General features: G+C 47.3%; 1 protein-coding gene across 1 annotated transcript in view; it reads right to left on the reverse strand.

The window, feature by feature from the left end:
• The window catches only part of TIAM1 (T cell lymphoma invasion and metastasis 1), a 79,370-nt gene that overhangs the window by 34,978 nt on the left and 30,857 nt on the right, over positions 1 to 13,535 (reverse strand). The window contains exons 9-12 of the mRNA XM_027906160.1: positions 12,921 to 13,091; positions 6,888 to 6,992; positions 4,680 to 4,761; positions 280 to 366 (exon numbers count right to left, since the gene is read on the reverse strand). Of these exons, the coding sequence (XP_027761961.1) occupies positions 280 to 366; positions 4,680 to 4,761; positions 6,888 to 6,992; positions 12,921 to 13,091 (445 nt within the window). The remainder of the gene's footprint in view (positions 1 to 279; positions 367 to 4,679; positions 4,762 to 6,887; positions 6,993 to 12,920; positions 13,092 to 13,535) is intronic.

Here is a 13,535-nt window from a genome sequence, read left to right on the forward strand (position 1 = left end):
CAATCCCAACCACTGGGAGCACTGTGATGCTTCCACTGTATTTGTTGATGCTGCAGTGGCTCACTTGAGAGAGCCTCTGCTCCTCTTTCTGGCTGGAGGGGACGTGCTGACCCTGCTACACCCAGAGAGCAGCTCCAAACTGAGAAGCTGACTGTGCAGCACAGCTGATCCCAAGAGCAAGGCAGCCCTGTATCCAATACCAAAGGTTCTTCCCAAAAGCCCCTGGTCTGTACCAGGGTTAAACCAACAGTAACAAAACCACTTTGGGGAGTGTTTTACCTTTTTTGAAAGCTAGGCCTGTCTCCTTGACGCCGTTCACGTAGAGCCGACGAACCCCTTCTTCTTCCACGGAGGACAGAGAGAAACCTGGGGAGAGACCCAGAGAGCTGGTCAGGAAAAGCCTGTCCTGACAACCACACACACTAACAGTGCAGGCTGTGGTGCCCCAGCAGCGAGCAGCCCTTCCCCTTTCCCTTAAACCTTTGCAGACTTTACGGGAAAGTCAAACAATGAAAGCGGCTCGAACGAAAAAACCTGAATTTCTGAGTTTATATATATAAATCAACTACAGCCTCATTCGAGGGTAACACAGCTGCAAAACACTGGAACAGACTGCCAATTCTGCCGCCACAAAAGGTCTCCTCAGGAGGTTTTGGTGTCTGCAGACAAAAGCTGCACAGAGCCGTGGTTTGGGACACACACCGACAGCAGCTGGGAGTGGGAGAGCTCTGGCTGATGTGCCACCCCGAACTCAGACAAGGCACGCCACCTCCGGCTAAAGCACAGGGCTGACTTCTACTTTTTCAGATTCCTGGGCTGGACAAGTTGGTAAAAATGCTACTTTCTCTTTTCCCCTTCATTTTCAGCTGCTTATGGCACGAGCTGTGTTTTTCGCCAGGTTTTTTGCCGAGTCTCAGCTCAGTGCACCTTTTGTTGCTACACAAGAGACCCCGCAGAACAGCCTTACAGTGGAGGTACTGACACAGCCTTAATTTACACAGTGCAAATGGTCCAGTTACGTTTTGTTTGGGTGACTTTCCTGCCATTTGTGTGTGACACTGCAAGATAACAACGTGTAAAGGAAATACAAGGAGCCTGGTCAAAGGAGGGTTGTTTATTTACTGTTGGGAGTTATCTAAAGCAGAACATTTGCCTTTCTGAAACTTCACTGCTCCCTGAATGAGTGCAGGCAACCATTTGCTCTCTCTTGTTCTGACTAGAAAAACATCTACAAACCTCTGGGGGGAGTCCCTTGTTTGACATGGAATCAGCCACCAGCCAAGAGGTGCAGATGTACCGGGAGCATATTCTGACTTTGGGATTCCCTTCAAGTTGATCCTTATGGCTGAGAGTTATTTTTTTATCCATGATTAAAGGAAGAAGAAAAGAGGGGGAAGAACGTGGCAGCCTAGAAGTGAGAAGCATATGGCCTTCCATGACTTCCTGAGCTACTTGGAACCGGCATGAGAGCTCCCCAGGCTGAATCAAACAGAATTTGTGAAGCTCACTCAACACTCCAGCTTCGGCAGAGAGAAAACCCCTCGACTAAAAGAGCAGCTGTTAAAATATAGTAGTTGCTGGCTGTCATCACCACAAAGCCTACCTGGAAAACCTTAGCAGAGCACGCCCAAGACTGCAGTTTGAGTCAGCACAAATGATCAGTTCCCAATCCCACCACCCTTTTGCAACTGAAACGCTGGTTTGGAGCCAAACACTGCACAGTTAAAACCAGGCTGAGCTGCAGCTCACTGGGGCTGAGCTGTGAGGAGATCAGGATGCCCAAGCTCCACCTCTCCTATGGGGAAAGGCTGAGGGAGTTGGGATTGTTCAGCCTGGAGAAGAGAAGGTGACCTAATTGCAGCCTTCAAGGACCTGAAGGCACCAACAAGAAAGATGGAAAGACTTTTTACAAGGGCCTGGAGTGACAGAACAAGGGGGAATGGCTTCAAACTGAAAGAGGGCAGGGTTAGATGAGATATTGGGAAGAAATTCTTCCCTGGGAGGGTGGGGAGGCCCTGGCACAGGTTGCCCAGAGAAGCTGTGGCTGCCCCATCCATGGAATGTTCAAGGCCAGGTTGGACAGGGCTTGGAGCAACCTGGGCTAGCGGAAGGTGTCCCTGCCCATGGCAGGGGGTAGCACTGGATGAGCTTTAAAGGACCCTTTCAACCCAAACCATTCTGGGATTCTATGATTCCTCTGTGATCAGACCTCTGCCTCCTTCAATCCATCAGGTTTAAATGCACATGTAGTTAGTTGCCTCTTCATTCATCTTCCAGTCCTACCCATAAATCCCAAGCAGTTATTGCTGGCAGAAAGGGTGAAAGGAGCAACTAAACACGCTGTGATCAGCTTTAAGAGATGAGAGATGGGCAAGGATAAACTGTTTTATTTCCACAGTTGTGGAAGTGGCTGGGTCTCAAACACCACTTGCAGCAGCAGCACGGCTGTCTCACAGCAGTGCCAGTGCTTCTGCTGCCACCCAGATGAGAAACACCTCAGCCAAGCGTGTGTGTGTGTGTATGTGTGTGCAGCTTGTATATACACATGTATAGTAGGACTGCAGAGTTTCCATCTGGCTGAATTCCACAGGGGCTCCACAAAAAAACACGTGGACTGGCATCGCAGGGGGAGGAGGGCCAGGAGTGGGTGGAAGCGACAGTGATTGCATAAGCTGGCACTCCTGCCAAAAACATTATTATCAAACTGTGCACGGACTCTGAAACGCAGGTGGGAAGAGATGGGTGGTGACCCAGACAGAGCCTTCTCTTCACCGCCAAGTTCTGCTGACAGGAGAACAAAAGTCTGCAGCTCTGAGCGCTCGTGGCCTCACTGAACCAGCACAATACCTGATCAAACCCAACTCTGAGAGCCAGATGCTGATAAACATGCCAGCACCTTCCTGGGACACAGAGGAGCTGGAAGCCACAGGTTCTTGCTGCTGGTGCACCCTGATTTCTGCCTGCACAGTCTTGGCAAAGAGGGGAAAAAGTACCAGCAAAAGAGGCAAGAACATACACGCCCAGGCATCAGCAAGAGCATCCCACGGAGAGATCCAGCACTGGCAAGGTCCAAAACACTGGCCACGCACTCCAGGAGTGCCTCTTACCACAGGCACACTGGTGGGAGTAGAAACACTGCAAAACCTTCCCAGGTGAGCTTGCCCTGCCATGTGGTGCTGGAACAAGATGATCTTTAAGGTCCCTTCGAAACCAAACCATCCCAGGATTGCATGACTTCAGCACCAGCTTGTCCCTGTATGGACACAGAGCACTGCCCCTACGAGAAACAGACTACAGAAATTCCTCTGCCATTTGGAGGCAAAGTGAGTTTTGCCATTTTCTTCCAGTGAGAGAAAAACCAGGTTTTTGGGGTGCTTGTAGGATTCCCTCCCCGCAGGCTCAGAGCCACTGCACAACCACATCTCACAGGGCTGATCTCATTTCACAGGACATGACAGTGCATTTCACGGTCTTTCCCATTTATCACTTGGAAAAACAAAAAAAAAAAAAGAAGAAATAAACAGGAAATGCTACAACACCCTCATCACTCACAGTGCTTTCAGGCACAACATAATTATCAGACCTGGGGGGCCATCCCTCCACTGCTTAATATTTCTTTCTTAGGCCTTCAATATTCAAGCCACAGTCAGAGCCACTGCTTTGTAGCAGAGCTCAATGTTCAAATGGCCTGCAGCTGTATAATAAGCAGTTTGGGGACTCAGAATTATTCTAGTCATTAAAACAGAACCTTTAGATAAACAGCAGAAAGATGCAGATTGGCTTCCTGCAGGGTAGGCTGCACAGATAACTTTAAAACACAGCCCAGGATTATAATTGCCAGACCAAAGGGCAAACTCGCCAGGCTGGAGGTCTGTAACCTGAAATACCTGAAAGCTAAAAAGGAGTATGAACAACTCTACATAAAGATGAGAGATTTTGCTGAAATTACACAGGGAGGACTCCCCCTGCTTTATGTTCTGTGCACAGATCTGTCGGATGTGTCAGATTCCGGCTCCGGGAGTCCACAGGACATCCCTGAGGGCTGGGGCCAGGCTCCCCCAGCCTCGGGAATATTGGGGCGAGGCAGGAACCCACTTTGGCAGGTGGGGAAAGAGGTGGAAAGCCTGCCTTGGGACAGCCACAGACCTCGAGGTGCCTCCCACCCGCAGGGACACTCCCAGCTGTGGGAAAGGTGGAAGGAGTGAGGAGGTAGAAGAGGTGGAAGGAGTAAAGGGGTGAAAAAGTGGAAGGAGTGAGGGGGTGGGAAGCCCTCCAAACCCTGCTGGCACTGCTCAAAGCTCCAGTGCCAAGCCCACGGCAGGGCCCCCCTTGCAGGCACCTCCTGTGAGAGGTGGCAGCTGGCAGAGGATGCTGCTTGCCACCTACGCCTTCTGTGGGTGGTGTTTTGGAGAAACCACAAGAACAAGCAAACATTTGTCCTTTCTGCCACTGCAGCTCTCGTCGGAGAGCTGCACATCCTCCAGCCCCAGCACCGGGAAATGAAAGCCCTACAAATAAAACCTGTCCTGCTGCGGGGCAGGTGGATGCTTCCCGTGCAGGCTCAGGAATCAGATGGGCTCTCCCTTCTGTGCTCAGCAGACCTTTCAGGTGTATCAGTGAATAACAGCACTGGAACTGACTCGGGAGAAAAAAGAAAAACAAGCCGAGGAGAAACTCACCATAAATATCAGAGGACGCATCAGACTTCTCGATTTGAATGTGCTGCGTGATTTTCTGGCAGATTTCTATCTCTTTGTACAGCTGAAAAGAAGGGGGGGAAAAAACAACACACAAACAAAAAAGTATGTTACTGTGGGAGGACACATCAATTGAAATCGTTTGCAACAGCTTTTTGCTTTTTTAATTACAGGGGGAAAAAAGGCACCGTGGTCGTTATTTATCAAACAGTTTCTTCTCCACCTGTGTGAGGGGCATCTGTAGCATCACTGAGCTTTGCTGTCAGAACACAGCTAAAGAGAGGGAAGTGGTGTTTTACTGCCACCATCATAACAGCAAGGGCACATCCCGTTCCCTCAGTCAGCAGCATTTTGAGTGCACAAGAAACAGAGCTTCTGTTGCTCATTTCCCAATTTATGGGTAGTGATAATTTAATATGTTTCTATTATTTTAATGAAGACATTGCAGGAATTCAATTATTAAAGAGTACTAAAATCACAAGGGGGGATTTTGTTTCTTAAATACATTTCCTCATTGTCAGAGGGCTATCAAATTTACAACGTCTTGGCGTGACATTTCCCCTTTAACACCTCTTGTGTTTATTTGTAACCAAGCAAAGCCCCCAAGTCTTTGAAATGGTCATTAGCATCCTTCCTGGGAGCCCAGCACAAATTCACACTTAGGTAACAGGCCAGAAGCCCCTCCACCCAGGTGCAATTCCCTCTGCCTTTCAGCACTTAGGTAACAAACCACCCCTTGGTCTTCAGAAAAAAAAATCATGCCCCAGGTGAATGAGAGCCCACAGGTGAATATTAATTCTGCTTCCACCCTGCTGAGAGTGTGGAAAATAGCAATTCGCAATAATTAACATTTTGAAACCAAGTGACATCAGCGCTTGGACTGAAGTATGTAAACCATTCCTTCAAAAAAGAAGAGGAGCTTAAGTTTCCCTGATAAAAATACAATTTTATTTTATTTGCTTCTTCTGTCAGCACTTGCACATCCGTTCAGCTGCAAAAATCAGGTGTTGCAGAACAGTTTGTGGAAGTAGCTTCAACCTTCTCGTGAAACAAGCACACACACACAAATGTGTGTTGTTTTAGTATTAGTACATTAGACATAATCCTGCAGCACTCATCTATACCATAACCTTTCAGCACTTACACAGCCCCAGTGACTGATTTGGGGGTTAATTTCATTTTATCAGAACAAACAGTAAGTGATGACTGTGTCAATCGTCCATCCTCTCAACACAAGACAAGTCACTAAAGGCAAGGAAAGCTAAAATCTGTCTCCTCTGAGTTTTAATTTTTCCCAATTCTATTTCACTTCCCAGTCTCAGCACTCCACTAGCACTTTCTCACACCTTTTTTTTTGTTGTTGCTGTTGGTGTTAATGGAAAATCCCAGAACTTCTTTGCTAAGTGAACAAAAACCCCCGTAACTAGCAAAATTTTAACTTTTTATAAGTAAAAACAGCCACCAGTGAAAAGGACTTTAAAAAGCTTTACAGTGTGCATGTGTAAAAAATCACAGAGTTAAAGCATGACACTAATCCTGTTTGGTCTGTTTTTAATCTCTCGTGGCAAAATTCCTTTGAAGTCTGCTTTTGAGATGAATGAGATGAAAACAGCCAACTGAAGCAATTAAGAAAGTATATTCTCACACAGAACTCCAGAGCTTTTTAACCTCGGTGTTTACTTTCCCATTAAGAAAAATAATTTTAAAAAACCAAAACCAACAAACAAAAAAACCCAACACCACCAAAAATTCAAAAAACAAAACAAAAAAAAAACAACAACTTGTGTATTTTCCCCCTCTTTAAAAATCAAAGTGACTCTGACAACAAGTGCCCAGGCCTCAACATTACATCTTTAAAACTCCCCATGGACAATACGAGCAACAGGAAAAGACAACCTTGAGGGAAGTTGAGCTGAAACGTAACATTAAAGTGACTTTCACGCATTACCTGTGGCTGTTCCTCCTCTCTCTCCCCCACACACAGACACACACAACAGCACAAACACAAGCTGAACACCAAGGCAAGACGAAATGTTTGCAGAGATTACTGCAGGCCAATTCGCCATGGTCTGCAAAGCGCCGTAATTGCGAGCTAAAAAGCATAACTCTGCGTTCCACAATGCCAGATAAACGCTAATTAATAGCGTCCTACCAAGTGTCATTTCATTTTTGCCCCGTGGGCTGCATTACCAGTTCATAGATCTCCTCTTCTGGCTTTGGGACGTAGAGCTGGAGCTGGTTCTCCACGAGGAATTTGAGCCGCAGGTAGTGAGCTGAGAGATCCAGCTGGTGGGTCTGCAAGAGACGGGGAAAAGGCTTCAGAGGGCAAAGCAGTGGCTCAGTCACCCACCCCAGAGAGTGGCCTGACCCTCACAGGCACAAAACTGCCCCAGCACCACCTTCCACCACAACCTGGACAACACCCTGGACCTCCTCCCCTTCCCCATGACTGAGCTTCCATTCATTTACCAACTGACCAGGGCACTCTGAGCAGCCCCTGCTGACCTGGCAGTTCTTGCTCCCTCCCCAGGATGCTCCAGAAATCACCAGAAGCCTCAGAGCACACCTTTGCGTAAAAGCGAACTGTAAAAGGGTATTTCAAATCGCAAGGAGGCAAATAAATGTCCTGCTATCTGAGAAAAACGTAGCAGGAAAGCTGTTTTCTGTTTGGTTTGGGGTTTTTAGTGTCTTTATAACATAGTGGGTAAGTAGGATGTGGCAGATCTCGAGCAAGGTTAATAAAAACCAGAAAATCTGCATGTCCTCTAAATTCAAACCAGCCCAGGATGCACTGGCTTTATAAGGCTAAAAGAAGCCAAGAGTTGCATCCTGGATGACATCCCAGTGGAAAACAGGTCACAACATTTTAATGAATTAGTTATAATTAGCTGAGGATACAGCATTTGGTCTGGGAGATGTTAACGACCTTTTCTCAGCATGATTAATAAGCTTGATTTAAGCAGAGGTTAATGCAGTGTGTAATCAAAACACATTAGAATTACGATAAACACAAAGGATGTCATTCAGAAGTTACTTTTCAAAGTTCATAAACTGTTGGCTACACCTAATGAGAAACCCCAAAGTGTGATTCACTGATACAGGAGGCAAATTCTCCTCACTGTCTCTTCTGAAATCCCATTATTAAAATCCTTTATACATCAGCCTTCTCATTCTATACCAACAAACTGCCAGCCTTTCCCAGGTTGTGCTGAAAACAATGGCTCATCTGAAAACTCACGCAAGAACTTCGTTACTGCCTGTTTATCATGTTTTTTAAAGCCTGGCTTATCCAATTCAAGCCAAGATGATGATACACCAGCACTCAGCTGACTGATCACAGGTGATGAGTAATGTACTCCAAGGGGAGATCTGTGGAAAAGATCCCAGAGTGACCCTTCAGCAAACACTCAAGAGGATGGTGAATGCTTTGGAAAGTCTAGATTAGCCCAGGAATAAAAACAGCTACCAATACTAATTCTTAAAAAAAAAAAAAAAAAAAAAAAAAAAAAAAAAAAAAAAAAAAAAAAAAAAAAAAAAAAAAAAAAAAAAAAAAAAAAAAAAAAAAAAAAAAAAAAAAAAAAAAAAAAAAAAAAAAAAAAAGTAGATCTATTGCTGCACTCTACAGTGCTACATTCAAGTATTTCCTATTCAAAGATCAAATTATCCTTGTATGAAATCGAGTATCTGAAACGGAATAACCTCTGTAATCCAGGCAAATTCCTAGTTAATTAAATAAAGAATTTGAAATCTATCAAGGGCCAAAAGGAAAACAGCTGAATGTAGGAGATCCCTACTCTCTGTCTTCTTTTTTTTTTTTTTTTTTTTTTCTTTCTGGAAAGTATTTTGAGTGCTTTGCTCATTGATTAATGCTGTTTTCACTAGTTTCCTCTTTTCCTGACACATGTACAAGCACCCCAGAAATTAAAAGGAAGCAGAATTGGCTTTAAGGGTTAGGAAATGACACAGAGGAGTCCCAGATTCCTTTCTGATCAGCTTAGACACAGACTGAAGAGTGCCTTGTGCACCACTTGAAAACAGACAGAAGAGCTACAAACCCACTGACTGCACACCCACATCTGGGGGGGAGAAATCTCTGGTAAGTCTCCCTGAAAGTCCATTATATGTTTCAGGCATTTACAGCAACACCAGTGGGGAAAAAGATTGCTCTGTGGAAAAACCACAGTAGCAGAGAAAGGAGCCAGGCAACCCTGGCAGCTCCTCCTGCCACCACGGGGCATCTTCTTTGGGTCTCCTGTGCCAAAGCTCTTGTGCATGTGCTGCATTTCACAGAATCAGGGAGCCACAGAATGATTTGGGATGGGAGGGACCTTAAAGATCATCTCATTCCATTGCCCTGCCATGGGCAGGGACACCTTCTACTAGCCCAAGTTGCTCCAAGCTCAGTCCAGCCTGGCCTTGGACACTTCCAGGGATGGGGCAACCACAACTTCTCTGGGCCAGCACCTCAGCACCCTCAGAGGGAAGACTTTCTTCCCAATATCCCACCTATCCTTGCCCTCTGGCAGTGTGAAGCCATTGCCTCTTGTCCTGTCCCTCCAGGACCTTCTGAATAGTCTCTCTCCACCCTTTTTTTGGCTTCCTTCAGGCCCTGGAAGGCCACAGTCAGGTCACCCCAAAGCTTCTCCTCTCCAGGCTGAACAATCCCAGTTCTCTCCCCTTTCCTCCCAGCAGAGCTGCTCCATCCCTCTGATCATCCTGGTGTCTCCTCTGGACTCTCTCCAGCAGCTCCACGTCCTCCCTGTGCTGTTCCCCAGGGCTGGAGGCAGCTCTGCAGGATGGGGGGGTCTCACCTGAGGGGGCAGAGGGGCAGATTTCCCCTCTCCCCTGCTGCCCAGGCTGTGGGGATGAGCCCATCAGGCCAGGCTGGCCAGGCAGAGCTGTGCCAGGACCTTTCCATGTCACTGAGCACAGCCCAGGGTGGGCAGAGACCCCCACCCACGGTCGGCTATTCACGCCACTGTCCGACAGCGACTCTGAACGTCCTTCCCTTGCAGAGGAGACCCAAAGGGATGCTTTCCAGCCTGCCCCAGGCCAGCAGAAATCACCACCTGCTGTAGAGGGACAGGAATTTATCCAGTCTGGAGCCTCCAGGCACTGGGCACAGGCCAGGAGCTGCCTTAGCTCAGCCACCCCAGGCAGAGCACGGCATCTGCTAGAGAGGCCCCTGGGTAAAACAGACATATTCTGAGCCACCCATTTCTTCCCAGAAACATCATCAGCTGAGGTGGATGCCACCAATGCACCACACTGCAATCCCACCCAAGTGAGGCATGAGAACCATCACCATTAAAGCTGTGATGGTGCAGCCCATGGGCCACCCCATTTGGTTAATAATTGACATGCCCACAGCTGCCCCAAGGCTTTGTCTGCCTCAGAGTTTGACATTCAAGTGTCTCAAACAGGGGCACGATTTTCTACTGAAGTGAAAGGAAAAGGTCCCTGTAAGTGGACACAGCCAGTCTGCCCTAAAAGCCAAACCATTAACCCACTTTTTTGTTGCTGGGAGCTGCATCCATATGGGGGAAGGTGGGAGTAGAAACAGGGCAGCTTTAATGATATGAATATCCTTTCGAGACCACCCAAAATACCTTTTAGCAGTCCAAATAAGCTGCTTGGTTTATTTATTTCTCTCCTAATAACTCTGGCTATGTCTGGACTAAATTAAGCAGCAAACCCAATTTAAAACACAACCCCACAGCTTAACCAAGGTGCTCTTGCATAAGAATTTCCAGCCAGGGGTTTGATCAGATCCAAAAGGATCAAGTACCGTCGTGGGCTGGGACACAAACCCCAACTGCTCCCCCATTTGGGCTCCTTTCTGGTCAAAGAGAGGGACAGGAATGTTCTTTCAGCATCACAGACACACAACAGCCACCCCACTGTATTACTCTGGCTCCACATTCCAGCCCAAGCTTCTCCAGCAGGAAAACACCAGCTCAAAAATCAAAGTAAGCCCACAGAGCAGCAGGCTCAAGTAACTTCCCAGAGACTTTGGGCACAAATCCAGAGACCTTGGGGGGAATCTGCTTCTTGCCCCTCACGCTGGTCTACTTGAACATGTAAGCTGTGAGGGGAAAAAAGAAACCTTTCTTGCCTCTCAATTTTTTATGCAGTCAAAGGACTAAATGCCATGTAGTTCCTGGTTTTTGGTGTTACTATCTCCATACTGGTTTTTGCTGTTATCATCTCCACGCTGGCTCTGCCTAAATCCACACACAGAGTGTGAGTTTCCACTCAATTTTGAGACATACCTTTATGCAAATGTTAGTAATACACAGACACACGTTCACGCTGATCAGTGTTATCACAGAATCACTGGATGGTTAAGGCTGGAAGGGACCAAATATTTCCTATCATCCCCAGAAAAGCAATTTAACGCACATACGCTGACTTTCCCTGCCTGCCAAGTGGTGCTATTAGTTTAAATCTTAGGAGAAATCTTTGAGAAACCACTCTAAAATACGCTTTTAAGCACTCCTCCCACCAATCTTGAAATCGTGAAGGTGTCACAAAGCATCCTCCAAAGCCTAACTCGCTGTACAATAACAAGCAGCAGTGTTAGCATAAGAACACATTTTCTACAATGACTTGAGTGCACTTAATGTTCTCCAACAGAATAATCAAGCTCAGATTAACAGCACAGATAGATTTAACCACATCCACAAACATGAAGAGGTTTATATGAAATGTAGAGCTTGAAATGTTTACTGTACCAGAACTCGACTGGTTCTCAGATGGCAGATGGCAAACTGATGTGAAATGATGTGGATCAGATATTAAAGGGGAAAAAATGAGCTGAATGCAAGAGACAGAAGAAAGAGATTGATTATTAAATGCTACAGAGAAGAAGGCATCCATCAGTGTTTTCCAGGCTGAAAACTCTTACAGAAAGGAAAGAAACAGATAACAGCTCTTCAAAAACACTCCCCCACCTCCCCTTCTCCTTATACACCCCCCACCCACCACAACAAACACACAGTGAGATACCAGACCCTCAGCAGGCACCTGCTGGAACGGGTGGAGCTACACCAGCTTACTCCAGCTGAGGATCTGGTCCCCCGAGTTTAATCGCTCTTACCCAAGGGAAAACATAAATCCTAAAAATAAATCATCACTAATAATGTGTCATCCAGCTTCCCTGCTATGTCTCTCTCCAAAAATGTCATCTTTTCCTCAACACAAAGCCGAGCTTTCACAAACTCCTGAACAGCACACCTGGCAGAGAGACGAGCACACTGTGTAATTACTGGAAACAAACGCCTTTCTCTCACCTTCCCTCTCTTTGGAAGCGCATGCAACACGTTCTAAAAGCCCCCAAAGTTAAGCTCTCAATAGTCATAAATATTTTCTTTTCTTTTCGCTGCTGTTGTTGTTGTACAAAGCAGCCTCACTTTTCAGAGCAGCACGTGACGCGAGTCGGGTCTCGCTCGCAGGCAGAGCAGAAAACACACATTATGTAGCTGCCAGATCTGAAAGCCTGCATTTAATTTGTCAAACTTTCCAACTCTTTGGAGATGTAACTCTTTTCTAATGGCCAAATGTTTCTGATACTTCATCTGGCAGAGAAATCCAGGTGGTTTGTCTTCCCCCCGCCCCTCAAACTCAGACAAAATCCTTCCTCTCTCCCGTCCTGCCACCCCCACGAGGTGAGTCTGGCTCTGCAGTGCAGACACAGGCACCTTCTATTCCTGGTGCTGCTGCCTTCCCCAGTGCCAGCCAGAGGGGAAGGAAGGGGGAATGGCACGTGGGAACAGGCCACCCTGGCACCTGGGAAGGGGTGAGATCACCTCACTCAGCTGGCAGAGGAGGGAACACCAGGGTGGCCAGGTGTGTGGGGTGTCCAGCGGGCTGGGAGCCAGGGTGCTGGGGGTCCCACACACAGCTTGGTCTCCACTGGAGAGGCAGTGGGTGGGTGGCCCCTGAGAGGTAGCAGTGAAGGCCCTTAGTCTAGGCTCTTGCACAGCAGTCAGAGTGGGAAAGGCAAAACCGAGCCTGCCCGCCTGTCCCTGCACCCACGCCAAGTTCGGCTCCAGCTGCAGGAAATTCTGCGCTGCTGCCCCAGCACGGACATTTCAGTGCAATTCATGTTCTTCATCCAACACAGAACTGAGCTCCCAGCACAGAGCAGCGCTGAAGCTCCACCAGAAGGGCCCGGGGTCACAGGCATCTCACCCCACTCCAGGGCACACAGGCAGCCTTTACCTTGCAGATCATCTCCAGCACGTCCCTCGTGGTGTCCCCAGGACGGATGACGGTCAGGGCAGGCTGGTTGTTGGGCAGGCAGAACCACGACGGCGTGAAGTACTCGTGAACCCAAATGTCACAGTCGGGGTTGTGCTGATGGACGCTGCTCAGCGCCACTTCTTTCTCCCTCTAAGTCACAGACAAAATCCATGATTGACTCTGCCAGCCAAGTACAACTCCCTCTTCATCAATAACAAGTGTGAGGAGCGTTATGTGCTGTAGCAGAGAGCCCTCTTAGAGAGATATTTTGTTCATAAGCCCAGGTAGAAGGCTTGTCTGGGCAGGAACCTGCCGTTTTCCCTGAGCAGAAGAAAGTGTGCCTTCCCATGCCACCCACACAGCTACACTGGTGCAATGTGCTTTTCCTGGGATTTCACCCTATGGCTGCTGGGAATGCTAGGAATGCAACAAAAAATAACAGGGATAAAAACATATGTAAATTGAAAACTGAAATGTACTGTGCTTCTGGGTAAACCAATCCGAGGCCAACAAAGCTGTTGTAGGTACTGCATTTCCTATAGCTGGAAAATGGCAAAATAGCAAATCTTGGCATTTATTTTGAATTTACTGCCT

This window comes from Empidonax traillii, unplaced genomic scaffold (genome assembly GCF_003031625.1).
Source record: "Empidonax traillii isolate 1590-97213 ecotype Southwest subspecies unplaced genomic scaffold, ASM303162v1 scaffold1253:size457737, whole genome shotgun sequence".
Lineage (NCBI taxonomy): Eukaryota > Metazoa > Chordata > Aves > Passeriformes > Tyrannidae > Empidonax > Empidonax traillii.